Below are 17895 nucleotides of genomic sequence, written 5' to 3' on the forward strand. Positions count from 1 at the left end.
GGATTAATTTATAAACCATTATTAGATTAGGGAGAATGAGAGATGAGAGGACAGGGATACAGTGAAACAATCAGTTTCTACACTTGGTTCACTTGCTTTAAAATGCTTATTTTTGCCAACTTTATGGTTTTTATGTTTATTGGAATCTTTAAGGTGTGACAGGCACCAAATCAGTGGCTGGATTGTTTATAATTTCCTATTTAGTTTCCACTGCCGCAGTTTGTTTCTTTACCTTCCTCATTTCATTCTTAACTCCACTGACTTTTGCCTAATTGCTGATTCTTTGCTTCTAGCTAAAATTATCTCTTTTTCCCATCTTGTTGAATTAGACTCCATTTCACATTGCCTTGCTTGATCTCTTTTAATTTTAACCCCTCCTTTCTAAACTTGGCAAACAATCATAACAGTGTAAATAATCACCTAAATGTGGTCAAACCAATCTGGGTCTGAATTCAGGCTTTGCCTTTTTACCCTCTTTGTGAACATGAACAATTAACTTTTCTGATGTTCACATTCTTTGTCTTACAAACTTTTTGTTGTGAGGTTTAAATGAGAATATATGGCATGAGGTTTGTTCTCAGATGTTTCTTTGTCTTTCTCTTTTAAGTATGGTACCTAATCTGTGATTGGTTTGGTAATTTAACCACTGTGTAACCTCAGGAGCAGCAAGAGAGACTGGCTGTCCTTAGTATATTTCATATGCTTCAATACTTGCCTTACTTATTGAATTACTGCCAAGCTTAATTAATATTTTCACTTGTGATTTAAGGGAAATGAACCAATAAGAAGCTTATAGAATTAAAACCAAAGATAGATGAATATTTTTCTTTTCTTTAAAAAAAAATTTTTTTTTTTTTTTTTGTAGTTGTAGGTGGACAGAATACATTTATTTTATTTGGAAAGTATATGGTGCTAAGGTTTGAACCCAGTGCCCCACACATACTAGGCAAGTGCTCTGCCACTGAGCTATAGCCCCAGCCCTAGATGCATATTTTTCTTATGCACTCTATTCATAACTTGATATTCTGCTGGATTTGGAATGCATAATTGACAGATTATTATTTCCTTCCTCAACTCTTCATATTTTTCAGTTTTCCCCATAAACTTTTGTGGATTCCTATAGTGATGCAGCTAGGAGGGAACTTTGCTTATTTAGCCAATAGCTATTTGACATTTATGGTTACTAAGCCAGTAGGAACTCCCAGGGGTAGAATTCAGGTAGTTTAGATTTCTGTCTTGAAATTCTCAATATGCGATGATATTCATGTTTCTTGAAAATTCTTTAGTTTACTTCTAAAAAATAATGGGAGTTTAAAAATAATAATTTGAAAATTATTTAAGGAGATAAAATATGTTGGTTATTTAAGGAATATAAATGTAGTTAAGAATCTAAAGGAATATACTTTGAAATATGCTCCTAGTTGAATCCTTGAGGCAAGATAGATACTCTATGCTTCTTAAATCTGAGAGTTTAATCTGTAGATTTTTTTGATGTCTGGATTTATGTACTTATCAATTCATAAGAATATCCAGGAAACCAAATGATGATCAAGCTAATAGGTTTTATTTTTAGGGATCAAGGTGGTCGGACGTTGTGTGGTGTAATGAGGATTGGCCTGGTTGCAAAAGGCTTGCTGATTAAGGATGATATGGATTTGGAGCTGGTTTTAATGTGCAAAGACAAACCCACAGAGACCCTGTTAAATACAGTCAAAGATAATCTTCCTATTCAGATTCAGGTGAGTACAGTTTAACTACACCTCTAGAAGAATTTCTGGAAAGGTGAAAATAGGGAGTAACCTTGATTGAATTTTTTAACAAGAATTGGTGCAAAATTTAGGGGCAGGTACAAACAAAAGAAATGCCACTACTCTGGGTCTGTGATTTAATCCATCATACTTGAAACACATTTATGATGATTAGTACTCAGGATATAGTTAAACAAATTAAGATGACAAGGTACAGTCTTAAAATTTTCAAGTTTATCTTGCTGAGAGACATTTTTTCCCACTAGATCTCTCAGCATTATAAAACACTTGGAAGGGTTGGTGAAATGCAGACAAGAATTGAAAACTCAAAAAGAGCCTAGACAACTTGAGACTTTTATAGATAACTTGTTTTTTAAAATATTTTTTAAGTATCTTTTTTAAAGTTGTAGATGGACACAGTATCTTAATATATTTATTTTTATGTGGTGCTGAAGATCGAACCCAGTGCCTCACACGTTCAAGGCAGGTGCTTTACCACTGAGCTACAGCCTCAGCCCTATAGATTAGTTTTAACTATATTTATCAGTTATAAAAGTTAAAAGTAAGTTAATATAACTGTTAATGGGAAGTCACTTTTAATTCCTTGTTTCCAAACCTTTTTCACACTGGGACGTATTTAGAAAAAAATTTTAATGCTGTCTTGTTCCTTGGAGGATGCTACCAAAGGTGGAAGGCTCCTAGGCTCTGCTTTGCCAGCCATCTTAAGGGCCAGTTGTGATCATCTTCTAGGGCAGCTTCGATCATCTTCTAGTTTAAGATGTGTGTCTCCTGTGATCTAATTAGATTGTGACTGTTTGATGATATCATTTCAGTTTGTCCTTATATCCACGTCACAGAAGTAGATGTCTACCCCCAGGTCCAGACTTCTTGCTTCTGAATTCTCCCATTTCTTTTATTAGTTTCTTTTATTTGTACTTCTTCTGAAAGTGGTTCTTCCCTGCTCAAGTAATATGAATTCTGAATTTGTTTTCATATGATTTGTTACTGGATTTTTAAAAAAAATTACCAACTGAATTTCAAAACTATCTTTTTTTTTTTTTTTTCTAAAAGATCTACCACTCTTGGTATTCAAATTTATATCGCTTGTTGATGCCTTTTCCTATGTTAATTTTGAGGGCACTTTTTTTTTATTATTCTGTCATAAACCTTGAAATATGGTTTTCTAAGTGACAGAACATTTCATCTTTCCCACTTTAAGTATCGATGGAGAGAGATTTTTCTGATTTTTTTTTTAATAGGGTTGAACTTCTTCCTTTTTCTTTCTTTCATCCTTTTGTGGTCATTTGAGGAAAGACAATGGTAAGGGACATGAAATATAATAAAGTTTTATGAAATGAAAAGCTCAGTAACAGCTATCTACCAGTACTGTTCTTATCAGAATGTTATTAAAATTCTTGTTTCCTTTTTTTTATTGCTTTAGAATTTAATCTGCATTTCTGCTTTTAGTATGGTGAACATTGTTATCTCAAGTCTGTAATAAAGTAATAGTCAAAGGCTTTTTCAGCTATCTCAACCTTTTCTCTTCTGTTCCTTTTTGTAAGTATTGTTTTCTGTGAGAATGGTCATATTTCTCATCATCAGGTGTGTCAAAGTGGAGAAAAAGGTTGAAATTCAGTGCTATAATAAACCAGAGTTTCTTACTAAGAATCTGTCACATCTCTTCAGCTTTGAAGATACAGAAGATTGGGTCAAGCCTTGCTCTGCACCAGTAGGGTGTCCTTTAACTCTGCTTGTTCCTCTTCTGGGCAGTTTTTATTTCTGGGCACTAGTTTGGACCTAGTATATGTTCAAGGGAAGAACCTAGGAGAGAGTATAGGTTGTGGAGACCATCTCAAATTTGAGGAAATAGGAGCTTTTTTTTTTTTTTTTTTTTTTTAACCATATGATTTATTTTTATTTTTTTTAGTCATACATGACAGCATATAATACATACATGGAATGTACATACATCAATCATATTGTCTATTCTGCTGCCCTTCCTATCCTCCCTACTTCTCCCCTCCTCTCTCATCCTTTCTCTCTATCCAATCTAATGTGACACACTTTTTTTTTCTTTTTCTCATCACAACATCATGTATGTATTCTGTATAGCAATGAGGATCTCCTTCCATCTTCCTTGCAACTCCCCTTCTCCCTCTTTTTCCCTCCCACCTGTCTTCCCTATTTAATGGTAGTCTTCTCATACTCTTCCTCCCTATCCCATTTTGAGTCACCCCCCCCCCCCTTATATCAGAGAAGACATTTGGAATTTGTTTTTTAGGGATTGGCTAACTTCACTTAGCATAATCCGCTCTAATGCCATCCATTGAGGAAATGGGAGCTTTTCAGGCTAGAGAAGAGAAGATTTAGAAAGAAAGAAATATTCTAAGGTTTTTGAAGGGGCTATCTTAGGGAAGGTAAAAAAGTCCGAACTAATAGGACCAATGGTAGACATTATGAGAAATGTATTTCAGTTTAATTTAACCAGGAGGTTTCTCTAATAATGAGTGTGATTTTTACATATTACCCTCCACTCTGTTTTCTTAGTGTTTATGTGTAATAACATCTGACAGGATCTTATTTTCTTATGGATTAAAAGTCTTTTTCCTGAATATTTAGAGCAAAACCTCCATTTATGTAAGTACCTTAATTAAATAAGGCTGAAACATACCTTTCCCTCTATACTCTTTTCTAGGGTGATTTTGAGGATGACCCAAACTAGAAAACACTTAGTCTAGTCTAAAATTCATACCATGTTTATTACTCTGTGCATTGTAAGGATCTACATGCATAATTGAAAATTTATTATATACCTCTTCTTTTGGCAAAATGAATGTGAGCAGTTTTATGATGTTGCTTTAGATAGGTTTTGTTTTTTCATTTACTGTGAATTTTCCTTTTTTTTGGCTTCCTATTTTCAAAATTAGGATAATGAGTTTTCTTTTTTGGAACTCTTCAATAGTAAATGCTATTTTTGTGTAAATGACTTTGAGTTCTTTTAATACACACCAATGATCAGAGATCTAGTAGTGTTTCCCTTCAGGAATAGATACTGAAAGTTTCATCACTAAGAACGGCCCTATGTGACTTATTAAATATTTAATACATAATAATATTAAATATAAATTAATATGTGATTCTAACTGGGTGATTATTTTGTGCAAATTCTGTGTTTATTATAATTTCTTAAAAGAAGCAATATATCCCCTGCACCATACACAAAAAAGCAATATAAATTTCCCTGTGGCTGTCAGATGACTTGTCTCATAATGCTCGATAAGTCTCAGTGTGACAATCACTGAGACCTTTTTAAAAAAATTTAAAAAAATCTATTCTTTTAAGATATACATGACGGTAGAGTGTCAAAATACACAACTTATAACTTATCTTAATTAGGATTCTATTCTAGTGGTTGAACATGATGTGGAGTTTTACTGGTTGTGTATTCATATATGAACATGCGAAAGTTATGTCTGATTCATTCTACTGTCTTTCCTAATCCCTTCCTCCCTTCCCTTTATTCCCCTTTGTCTAATCAAGTGAATTTCTGTTTTCCTTTCCCACCTCACCCTTATTGTGCATTAGCATTTCCATATTAGAGAACATTCAGCCTTTGTTTTTTTGGGACTAGCTTATCTCACTTAGCATGATGAGTCCTTAGTTCATCTGTTTACTGGCAAATGCCATAATTTTATTTTTCTTTGTGGCTGAGAGTCCTTTTGTAAGAGAAGTGTGAAAACTACTCGTTTATACGCATTTCTTTTTCTGGTAAGTAAATTGTAAATATCATTTTTCAGGGCTGGGGTCGTAGCTTAGTGGTAGAGCACTTGCTTAGCATGTGTGAGGCTCTGGCTTCAATCCACACTAAAAAATAAATAAAGGTATTGTGTCCATCTACAATTAAAAAAAAGTTTAAAAAATTTAAAAGGAAGATCCTTTTTCATTTATGCTTACTCAATTTCTATTAGAGAAATCCATATAATCTTACATTTGCAAGTCCTTGGCAAGTAAGAAGTTCCTCTTTAGTTCTAACAAAAAAGCTATGTGGCTTACACCTATAGTCCCAGAAACTCCAGAGGCTGATGGCGGAGGTCTGCAAGTTTGAGGCCAGCCTGGGCAATTTAGGAAGACCCTGTCTAAAAGTAAACAAGGTTGAGGATGTAGTTTAGTAGTAGAGTGCTTCTTGTCTCAGTCCCCAGTACTGCAAGAAAAAAGAAAGAAAACCTTTTGGTTTAGAAAACATTCCCATTCTAAAGCACTTCTCTATAATAAATTCAGTGATGCTGTTGACATTTTACTTTTAAATATTAGAATAGTTTTAAACAGGGGCTGGGGATGTGGATCAAGTGGTAGCGCGCTCGCCTGCCATGCGTACGGTCCGGGTTCGATTCTCAGCACCACGTACAAACAAAGATGTTGTGTCCGCCGATGACTGAAAAATAAATATTAAAAAATTCTCTCTCTCTCTCTCCTCTCTCACTCTCTCTTTTTTAAAAAAAAAATAGTTTTAAACATTGTTTCATAATTGTTGGAATGGTTGACATTGTGGTTGCTTTTTGAGAGGTGGAAAGGATTTGCTTGTAGATTGGAAGAAGTTTTTCCCAAACTAAAAACTAGTTATGGACATTGTCTTTAACTACAGTAATACCATAGTTAATGGCATTTGAAAACCTAATGCAATTGAGATTTCAATCTAATTATAAGGTGTTATTGAAACCTTGGTGATTTTTCAGAAACTTACAGAAGAGAAATATCAAGTGGAACAATGTATAAATGAGGCATCTATTGTAATCCGGAACACTAAAGAGCCCACACTGACTTTGAAGGTGATACTTACTTCTCCCCTAATAAGGGACGAACTGGAGAAGAAAGATGGAGGTATTCATGTGTGTGTGTATGCATATATATATCGTATTATTTTGTTTGTGTAAGAGCTCTTTGCAGTGGTTTGTTAGCTCTGCTTTATGGTTTAGGAAATCACTCTTCATTTGTTTTTATGCCACTCATAGTATTTTAAACAGGTTTGTTTCTAAATGATTAATGTATTTTTTGAACATGTCTAATTTCAAAAATATAAAGTAGGTTATTCCAAAAACCTGTGCATATCAAATGCGGGCTTTAACTCTCAATTTTTATACCACTTTGGTGTTTTGTTTTACTTTATCTAGTATTGTATTACATTGCTGATATCAAACAATCTGTTATTTTGGCTTAATGGCCAGATTTCAGGATTAAATGTGGACCAATATGGCATTATTTTCAAATTCACTTAGTTATTATTCCAAAATTACTCACTTGCATATTGCTCTTAACTTCTAATAGCTATATAATCTTGCAAAATTTTGTTTTTACTTAGTTGCCTATGTGTAGATTTGCTTTATAGTGTAAGGAATGTGAATTGGTGATTAAGTTTTTTTTTTTAACAATGCATAATCTTTAGTAAATTTTTTAGGTTTCTGATATATGCAAGAATCATGCTTTCAGCTAGCTTTCTTAAATTAAAAAGAATTGCTGTATGGCAGTGTTATCCTCTAAAAGTAGAGTGAGAAATCTGTTCAGCTTTTGATATCTTTGAGAAGTAATCATGGAAGTGTGGTGGGTTTCTTTTTCTGATGTTATTATCCTGTTAAGTTAGCTTGATTCTGCTTCTCAGTCCTGTTCCTAGAAACTTGCCATATGGTATTTTTCCTGTGTCAGACCTTTGACCAACTGGCCACTCTGTCATGACAATTTAGAGGCAGTGCCAGCCTATCTGGGCCCGGGGGGACTCTGTTGTTTCATCTCTTGAATTTCAACAAGTCCCATTGCTTACTCCCCTACTTGACGTACCACCAGTGTAGTAAGAAATATTGGTCAGTTTCATAGTTTATTTATAAAGTTGATGATAAGGGTAGAAAAGCACATTTACCTTAGATTTTAAATTTTTGGTAGCTGTTATTCATAGGCTCCTTAAACTAAAAGTGATACCTTTTAAAAAATATTTTTATTTGAATGATTAAAGTCAGCTCTACTATGCCCACAAAAATAAACTTAAATATATTCATGAATCATTTTAATCAAAGTGTATTCAATCTATAATTGGGTTTATGACAGTACTTTTTTTCTCTATATATGTATCCATAGCACTTCTGAAGAACCAATATTAAATGACTTAATTTTTTTAACAGCAGAACTATGATTTCTGATTTCTGATGTGTCAAGATTAATGTTAATTCTGGTAAGCTGTGTTCTCTTGACCCTGTAGTTTAAAACCAACCATTTTGGGCTGCGGTAGTAGCTCAGTGGTAGAGTACTTGCCTAGCATGTGTGAGGCACTGGGTTCGACCCACATTAAAAAAATAATAAGATAAAGGTGTTGTGTCCAACTACTACTACAACAAAATTGTAATTATAAGCATTATTAAAAATTTGATTATAGGGGGATAAGAAAAAGACTGAAGTTGCCAAAGACTAGGTGAATTATATATTTGCTTGTACCTGTTGATATTCCTTCCATTACCTTTAGAAGGTATTAAGAGAATGTCAGGCTTCTTTTTCCCTGTGGTTTTGTGTATTTACATGGGATTTTGTCATAGCTTGCAGTGATATCCTTAAGCTTAGTCTGTTGCATTTATAACCTTAATTTCTGTTGAGAGAATTTAGCAATAGATTCTTAGAGCATTGTACCCTCACTGGAACATTCTTTATTAAAGAATGGCATTTATAATAACATAGGAGAATCACATATTTTGTTCAAGGTGTTTTGAGTTACTAAGGATCCAAAGACACCTATGAGTTGACTCAGCTAGTGTGTGGGGTCAAGTAAGGTGAAGGAACCATCTTGGATTTAATGTTTTACACATATCACTTTACCTTTTGAATGGCAGAAACTTTTGCTTTGCATTATCCTTAACATCCCAATCCTGTTGACTCACTTGATCTTTTTAATTGTCCTTTGCCAGCAGTTTTTATAGATTCTTGGGCAACTTGAAGGATTCATCATGATTGAATATGGAGATGTGTTTTTACAACTCTGTTTGCTCATAGTAGGCATCCTTTAGCTCCTTGATGCAATTATTTGCAGCTTCATGGGATGAAAGCACAAGATTCAGTCAGGTGGTAGAGCGCTTGCCTAGCACATGTGAGGCACTGGGTTCAATCCTAAGCATCACATAAAAATAAATAGATAGAATAACGGTATAGTGAAAAAAGAATTCTTTGGAGAGGGGGAAAAAAAAGATTCAGGTTCCAGGGATTTCTGGGACTGAAAGGTAAACCCATTTTTCAATTTCTACTCATTTTCCAAAGTTTAAAAAACATATCTATTGTAACTTCTTTGATCTTTGGAAACGTTTTCCTATAGTATCCGGACTTCTTTTGATTATCCATAAATAAACAATTCACAGTAGATACACACCTCATGCATTTCTCTTCCCTTTCTTGCCACACATTTGGGTAAAATCTGAACAAGGGAAAAAAATAGCAGGCAGAACTGGAGGATTGGGACAGGTTAGAAAATCAAATTTATATCTTTTGTGTTAGAATTTGTGCAGTAGTGGATTTAAGTACTCATTCCAAATTACTGTATATATTCTAAATTGCCAGAGTACATAGTACATCTTTGATATTGTTTAAAATTTCATATGTGAAGATCCTTCTTGTAATCAGTTTTCTTATCATATTCTAATCCTTTATTTATAGGCCCTGTAGAAAATAATTTTCTCATTCATTACTACATATTTTCTTTTTTTTAGTTTTAGGTGGACACAATATCTTTATTTTTTATTTTTATGTGGTGTTGAGGATTGAATCCAGTGCACCGCGCATGCCAGGCGAGCGCGCAACTGCTTGAGCCACATCCCCAGCCCCATATATTCTTTTTGAAGAAGGCATTAGAAGCTGGGTGCTATGGTGCACGCCTATAATCCCTGCGGCTCTGGAGGCTGAGACAGGAGGATTGCGAGTTCAAAGCCAGCCTCAGCAAAAGCGAGGAACTGAGCAACTCAGTGAGACCCTGTCTCTAAATAAAATACAAAATAGGGCTGGGGATGTGGCTCACTGGTCAAGTACCCCTAATTTCAATCCCGGTCCCCCCACCCCCAAAAAAGAAGGCATTGGAGAAAAAGCACAGACTTTGGTGTGCAGCAGCCTTACGTTCAGTATTAACTCTGTTAGTTTTTACTGCTATGTGTCCTTGGGCATGTTTTCTTCATTTTAAATTGTGATAATAAATACCTGAAAAAGTTGCTCAGAGATTAATAAGATAATTTATATAATGTGACTTGTATAACTGGCACAAAGTATCTATTTAGTAAATAGTAGTAATAACTCAGCTTATTAAAGATTCATAGCACAAACATACCTATTCAAACTTCCTTGAGTTAATAATGTGAGTAATATGTGCACAGTAGGTCTAGCAGCCTGAGGTAAACATTTTTAAATTCTTAAAAACTCATTGAAGTGTATAATAATAGAATCAGTATACAGATTTTCTATAATGCTCATAGTGAGTATGCTCATTTTATATAGCTAATGATTCACTGAGAGTGGGTATCTTTCTTTTTTACTACTGCTAATCTTTTTCCTTAGTACCTACAATTAACTATGACCAACACATAGGAGGCAATCAAGCAATACCACATATAAATCAGTGAAGTGAATTTATGTACTTACCATATTGTCTGATTAAAATAGGACTGTCCAATATGTAGGAAAGAAGCATTAACAATGAGTAACATCTTAAAGCTCAAGCAATAGATTTTTGAAGATCTCTGTCTTTCGAGGTATTTTGTAACCTACTATGTGATAAGCATTTCCTTATATGTGATTTATTTAAAACAAAACAAAAAAACCTCACAGCAGCCCTCTTGGGTTAGTTACTATCCTGCCTTATAAATGTGGAAAGTCTCACATTTTGCCTAGGTCCTATGACTCAAAAGTTCCGTGTGCAGTCTACTCTCCCATTCTTGTCTGGGGTTACTGCATGAGTGCTTTACCAGATCTAGTCCTTCTGAACATTATAGTCTCAAGTTTCTTTTGGTGCTTGTGATTTTAAACCAGAAGTGTATATGTGATTGGGAATGATAAATCGTTTTTAAAATTATATTTATAAAGCAATTTGAAACCAGGTGGATAGGGAAAATAGAGACTCTTCTGTTTAAGGCTAATATAAACCTCTGTCCCCCAAACTGGGGGTCAAGGGTGAGGGGGAGTATGCAGGGGTTGAGGGAGAAGTTGCCTGAGAGTCTTCTTTTCATGTATTGGTGCCAGTGTGAACTTCTGACTCTTCTTGACATTGTGAACTTCTGACTCTTCTTGGCAGAAGAAGTTCACCAGCATGTGTGTCTTGAAACAGTACATTCTCAGTCTAGACATCACAACTGATGCTGCAGGCTTTATTTTCCTGTCTTCCCCAGCTATTAACCAGCTCCTCTGGTTGTATCCAGGGCAAACCTTTGGCCATATCTTTCCAATGCTTGACTGCCACTGAAGAAAAGTCATCCTGAGTGACATTACTAGCATAAATTAGAACAGTCTCTCTTTTACCTTGTTTCTACATTTACTGCCTGCATTATTGTGTCCTGTTACTTTGCATGGACAGTGCCATTGGGCATAATGTCTTCTTTTCAGAAAGCTTTAAGGAATTGAGAGAGGAGGGGCTGCCAGGATATCTTCAGGCTAATTAGAAAATTATGTCAGCATGAACCCAGTAACTCAGTTTCATCCAGATTGTCAAGGAGCCTGTCATGATATCCCAACTAAATTATTTTACCTTTAAAGAGCCCAGCCACGTTTGACGTTTTTCCTGCCCCCATCTCCAGGCTAGTGACTTTGTTAACAGGGCCAGGTAGTTTGCATGTAATGAGGCACTGAGAGAAACTGACCAACATTTCCTGCAGTATGGTGTGATTCTGTTCACTGATCTAACCTCTAATCAAATAAACATGGTTAGGTATAACAGACTTCTTTCCAATGCTTTCGTTGTTCAGAATGTTGAGTGTACCTTCATGCCCTGGTGCCAGGTTCCTGAGTAAATACATTTTCAAAAGCTTTTTTTTTTTGCTTTGGCATTTTTGCCAATATTCCACTACTAGAACCTCCTATGCTATTTTTACCTGTTTCACTGATCACCATAGTAAAAAATGAAATGGCTCACAATTCCATTGTTTCTGTTAAGGATTCCATGAGGGACTCCCCTGTCTTTTCATCAGAATAGCTTTTTCCCTACTACAAAATTGAAACTCTTGTTTTGAAGTCCCAAAGTATTAAATTCTAGCACCACTCTTATGATTGCCATATTAATAATGAAGTTACTTTTTAATCAATGAAAATATATAAAACTGTATATTATTAACCACATAAAGGAAATAGACATGGTGGACTAATAAGGTGCACTGTTGTACCATATGAGTTTATTTTGTGTAATATAAAAAACTATGAAGATAAAATGAGATGAAATTATTTTATCTCCTCTGCTATTTCCTATCTTATGACCCTTGAAACATTTGGATCTTTTGACTTTTTGACTCTCAGAGCATGAAGAAACATGGCCATTCTGATGGTGATGTAAAGGGAATCTGTTGCAAGTCTTCTGTCCAGTGTCTGCCCCTTTCATATCTTTTTAGTAGAATCTATTGTCTCCAAATGTTGACTGTCTGTAGCAAGCTGATGTCTTGGATTTTTTTTTTTTTTTAATAAGAGTTTGTGGTTAGACTCTAACTTAGAGATGAAAGAATTTATTGAAATATTTCTATGTTGTCTTGTTATAAATATCTGTTATAAATACAGTCAATCTAAGGTATAATTTACGAACTCTGACCACTGGATGAAATACTAGAAAGCACAAAAAGAGTTTTGACTTGCCTTTTTCTATCAAAACTTCTGCCTTACTTCCCTTTTCTATTGCCTCCCTCTTCCCGATATCCATACTTGGTAAGATGATAGAATAAAGCTTAGCTTGCTTTACTGTTTTTTTTTCCCTATTAATTAAAAAATTGAAATGATAGGAAAATAATCAAATTCTATATCTTTTATTTGGATTATATTACTTAGCAGTCAGTCAACCTTTGTCATGTCTAACTTTTAAGATTCTAATCATTCATAATTTGTTTTATCTGGTATGTGAGCTTTACAGAGATGCTTGTATTGACAATAGTTAAACATTTTGACATAAATCATTAAAATGGGTTAGTTGTACATTTTGTGTCATTGTGAAGACAAAATTGACCAAGTCTAGGAGCTAGATCACGTGTGAATACCCATACTGTATTTATGAATGTTTATAAATAAATCCACATTAATAATTCTTTACAAGGGTTTCCATTTGAAGAGTTAAAAAAAGGAGGGGGCGAGGGTAGTAAAATGAGATGCCCTGTATTGTGACTTTTGTTGGCAGGGCTAATGGGGAACAATGCAGATATCTGCTGTGGAGCTCACATTGTCATAAAATAAGCGTGTAGCACTTTGTCCTTTATAGTTTTTTTTTTTTTTTTTGAGAGAGAGAGAGAATATTTTAATATATATTTATTTTTTTTAGTTTTCGCGGACACAACATCTTTGTTTGTATGTGGTGCTGAGGATTGAACCCGGGGTGCACACATGCCAGGCGAGCGCGCTACCGCTTGAGCCACATCCCCAGCCCATCTAGTTTTTTTGGTCAACAGAGGTGACAGAATTGAATTTGGGGGCACCTGGCCACTGAGCCACATCCCCAGCCCTATTTTGTATTTTATTTAGAGACAGGATCTCACTGAGTTGCTTAGCACCCTGCTTTTATTGAGACTGGCTTTGAACTCACGATCTTCCTACCTTAGCCTCCAGAGCCGCTGGTTTTACAGGTGTCTGCTACCATGCCTGACTGGAGATTTGCTTTCTATTGGGCATATGCCTTCAGTTTTAGATAATGACATTTATCCACTAGAATAAATGTTTTTGCTATAGTGGAGTCTGATAACTAAAGAAACCAAAAAGTATCACTGCTCTTGTCCTTCATTTAAAAATATTTACATTGTATTAGTTGGCCCACACAAATGTATAACCAAGCCTACTACTGTTAGAGGAATACTAGGAAGAAGTGTAGATGGGCTCTCTTGAATATAAGAGTTCTTCAAAGAAATTAGTAAATCTGATTTAGATTAGATAAAACATCATCCCCCAAGAAACATTTATGTGTTGTATGCTTTTAAATATGCATCAAGACTAAAAAAAACAAAAACAACAACAACAACAACAAAAAAGCCTACTTCTTTGTAGCTTAGAGGAAATAAATTTGCCTTTCCAAACTTGGATTTAGTATCATGTAGTATCTTAAGTGTGGGCATTGGTCGTTAATCATGTTTGAATTTTTAATTTTGCTGCTTTGGGCCATCTAAATCAATTTTTAAAATATTAAGGCAAGTCAAATAGCTGTAATTAGATAGTAGTCTTTAGAGAGAAAGAGAGAATTTTTTTAATATTTATTTTTTAGTTTTCGGTGGACACATCATCCTTCCATCCATCTTCCTTCCTTCCTCCCTCCCTCCCTCCCTCCCTCCCTCCCTCCCTTATCATTTATTTATTTATTTATTTTTTCCTGTGGTGCTGAGGATCGAACCTAGTACCCTGAGCATGCCAGGCGAGCAAGCTACCGCTTGAGCCACATCCCCAGCCCAGATAGTAGTCTTTGAACTGCCTTTTTTCAAAAGGAGGTATATAAAATTGAAAATTTATTTCAATTTGTTTTATATTTGTAATTTTTAATAATTTTGTTCAGAAAAGACATGAGAACTTCAGGGTAACACTTACTTACGTTCTCATCAGTGGAGTAAAGTTTCTAGTAATGGTTATTTTTTGAATGAGTTTATTTAGTTGCAAAAAGTGTTTTGGCATAATCAGTGTTTAATCAGTAAATCTCAGGTTGACCATTAACATGAGAGCTCCAGTTTTCCTTAAAAACTAATCAGTGATCAATTTTTTTTTCTGTAAAAAAAAGGTTGTTATTGCTGTTGGTCCTAAATTTTCCTTCTTTATGTCTTGACAAAGGAAAAAGTGCTATGTACTTATTTTGTGCCATGATATTATACATGCTTATTAATAAGATCCCAGATTATAAGAAACAGGGTCACTGATTTGTTGACAAAATGAATTCCTGTATGTTCCATTGTACTTGTGCACAAATACTGATCCTGTTTACTTACGTAATTGTGCACGTAATTTAAAAAAGAAGCAACAAAACCAAACCATGAAATTTTCTGGGAGTCTTATTAGTTCACTCAGATGCTGCTATTCTTCTTCTTCTTCTTCTTTTTTTTTTTTTTAATTGTTTGGAAATTTGACAGGAACCCCTTGGTCAAATTGTATCTGTCTCTCTCTATCCCATTTTACCATTAGAAAATGTTGCGATGAAAGATCCTCCGGACTTATTGGACAGGCAGAAATGCCTGAACGCCTTGGCGTCTCTTCGACATGCCAAATGGTTTCAGGTTGGCTTTTTGTTATTATCTTACTGTTATTGTAGAATTGTGCAGGTTTCACTTGGAGCACTCAACACTGGTTTCTGTGTACCATGTAAGATGGGGTACTTTACACCTCATAGGGTTATTGGAGTAAGAGTTTTAACTTAGGTGAAGTGCCTGGAATAGTTTCTTTTATAGTTAATGATGATGTTTTGTTATCATATAATTCATTTTGGCTTAAAATTATTCTGACTTTTAAATGATGACTTGTAAAATACAACCATGGGTAAAAAAGCTAAAAATAAAAATAGTTTCCTGCAATGGAGTTGCCATAAGGCTACAAAAAGGAATTTTAAAAGGAAGCTCCTTTTACTTTAAAATCTACCTTTCTGAACTGCTGTTTACTACTTTTGATAACTTGATATTTTGGTTTGCTTGAAAACCAAATAATTAGTTAATTGCTAATTAGTATTCACTTAAAGAACCTATCCATGATCAATATGCTTAAAATGAAGAATGGATTTCAACAGGGATATTGGAATCATTTTGTTTGTTTTAGGCAAGGGCAAATGGATTAAAATCATGTGTAATTGTCCTCCGAATTCTGCGTGATTTGTGCAACAGAGTCCCCACATGGGCACCATTAAAAGGATGGGTAAGTACTTAAATATTTAGTTAAAAGCAAGTTCCAAAGCTATAGCAGAGGAAATCCTATAAGAATGGTATGTTATTATAAAATGACTACCTTCTGTGTTAGTAAGGTATGTGTTATCTCTTTTTCCCTGGGGGAAAATTATGCATCTTTTATTTGAATTATTATGCATATAACTTGTATATACCATACTATATTCATGTTACAGAATCAGATTTTTTTCTGACAAGTTTTATACCTTTTTGATAAGTATCTTTCTGCCCTCAGCTCTTCATTGATGGTTGATCTCTTATTGGTCACCTGCTGTCCACAAAAGCCTCACTGGCTGACCCATTTCTCTCAGTGCCTCTTTCCATTATAGTTGAAATTATCTGACAAGTGGAGACACAGTTAATTGCTAACTTATCATGTTAGTACTTAAAGTCAGGCAAATAGTACACTCCAAGCCAATTGTGGACATAATTTATGATATATATTGTAACATTGACTTAATTTGGAAATTATACTGGACCCCAATCAAGACTACAACTTTAAGAACTCTATAAAACAATTCAAATAAGGCTGTAAAGGGTTATTTATACATAAATCTCTAACAATTATTACTTTGATAAAATATCATTAGTTTTCAGTTTATTAAATATAGATTTGGTTCTTTGTTTATTCTAATTATAGTACTTGGAGCAGACTTTCTAAAATGAAGTCTTATTCTTACATTGAGATGTTTATAGTTTGAAAATTTCCTAATAAATTAAGTGGGATTTTGGTGGACTGGATTTGCATATTGGCTTGTTATTATTACTACCTTACATGAAGCTCTATTAAATTTTTGTTAAATGAATTAGATGACCATAATTTCTTTAGTAATTTTTTCAGGGTAACTAAATTTAGAAAGCTTTTGTTACTAAAGTGTCATTTGAGAATATCTCAAAAATGCTCAATTTAAAAACTGGTTGGGGGTTTGCGGGTACATGTAGTTCAGTGATGGTAGAACACTTCCTTAGTATATGCAAATCCCTGGGTTCAGCCCCAAGCACTGCCTTCCCGCTTCCTGAAATCCATTTGGGGAAAAATTTTTGTTAATCATGGGGGAAGAGTGAAGTGGGCCCTAAATATTAAATTGACTTTTTGACTTTTTTGGCTTCCCTTGTAGATACAAATGTCAGCTCACATTTAACTGGAATCCTTTTAACACTTGGTGCATGTACTAATTTGTAATTTAATATCTTCTAGCCACTAGAGCTTATATGTGAAAAGTCTATAGGTACTTGTAATAGACCTTTGGGCGCTGGGGAGGCCTTGAGACGAGTAATGGAGTGTTTGGCATCTGGAATACTACTTCCTGGTAAGGGTTTCAAACTCTGGAGGCAAAAAAAAAGAAAAAAATCTAATTTTAGTTTATTTTTCTAAATATGTGCTAAATTTGTCCTCTACACAGGAAAATGGTGTGTAGGAGCTATTTTGCTTAGAATGTTAGCAAGTAGAATGTTTGTGTGTTGTAAAAGTGCTATAAAACTTTTTCAATAATTATAATTTTTTTTATGTACTAACATAAAGGGTACTAATAAGATATTATGTCTGCTATGAATTTGCTTTACCTAGATGTCTGAATTTGAAAATGCAGATGTTGATACAAAATATATGAAGTTCATTCTGTTTGCAGTCTGGTGTTAAATTTGGAAAAATTAAATTTGGTCTTATTTTTCATATGCAATCCCTTTGGAATGATTCATCATGCTGTTGTTAAATATATAAGTGACTTCCAGTATAAAATATGGGCAGTTTAGTGCTAACATATCAAAAATGAGAGTGTCCTTAAAACTCCAGTTAATTGAATAGACTTTTACTCCTCTTTTTTTCCCCCCTTTTCTTTTCTCACTCTGTTTTGTGTTAGTTTATTGAATTCTAAACCCGATTCTAAATGATATTTATGTTTTGCCTTTGCCTTTTGCCAAAGGGGGTCCCGGTCTTCATGATCCTTGTGAGCGAGACCCAACAGATGCTCTGAGCTATATGACCATCCAGCAAAAAGAAGATATTACCCACAGTGCACAGGTAGAAGACTTGGCACACGTGGTGATTTATT

At 34.5% G+C, this 17895-nt stretch overlaps 1 protein-coding gene across 8 annotated transcripts in view; it reads left to right on the forward strand.

Annotated features, from left to right (window-relative positions):
* Positions 1-17895, forward strand: part of Strbp (spermatid perinuclear RNA binding protein) — a 144150-nt gene that overhangs the window by 82396 nt on the left and 43859 nt on the right. For all 8 annotated transcript variants that reach the window (XR_013090348.2, XR_013090349.2, XR_013090350.2 and 5 more), the window contains 6 exons: positions 1574-1739; positions 6482-6626; positions 15096-15187; positions 15720-15815; positions 17043-17154; positions 17767-17864. Coding sequence is in view for 5 of the 8 variants with exons in the window: in XM_077108810.1 (XP_076964925.1) it covers positions 1574-1739; positions 6482-6626; positions 15096-15187; positions 15720-15815; positions 17043-17154; positions 17767-17864 (709 nt within the window). In the remaining 3 variants the exon portion in view is untranslated. The remainder of the gene's footprint in view (positions 1-1573; positions 1740-6481; positions 6627-15095; positions 15188-15719; positions 15816-17042; positions 17155-17766; positions 17865-17895) is intronic.

This window comes from Callospermophilus lateralis, chromosome 2 (assembly GCF_048772815.1).
Source record: "Callospermophilus lateralis isolate mCalLat2 chromosome 2, mCalLat2.hap1, whole genome shotgun sequence".
Lineage (NCBI taxonomy): Eukaryota > Metazoa > Chordata > Mammalia > Rodentia > Sciuridae > Callospermophilus > Callospermophilus lateralis.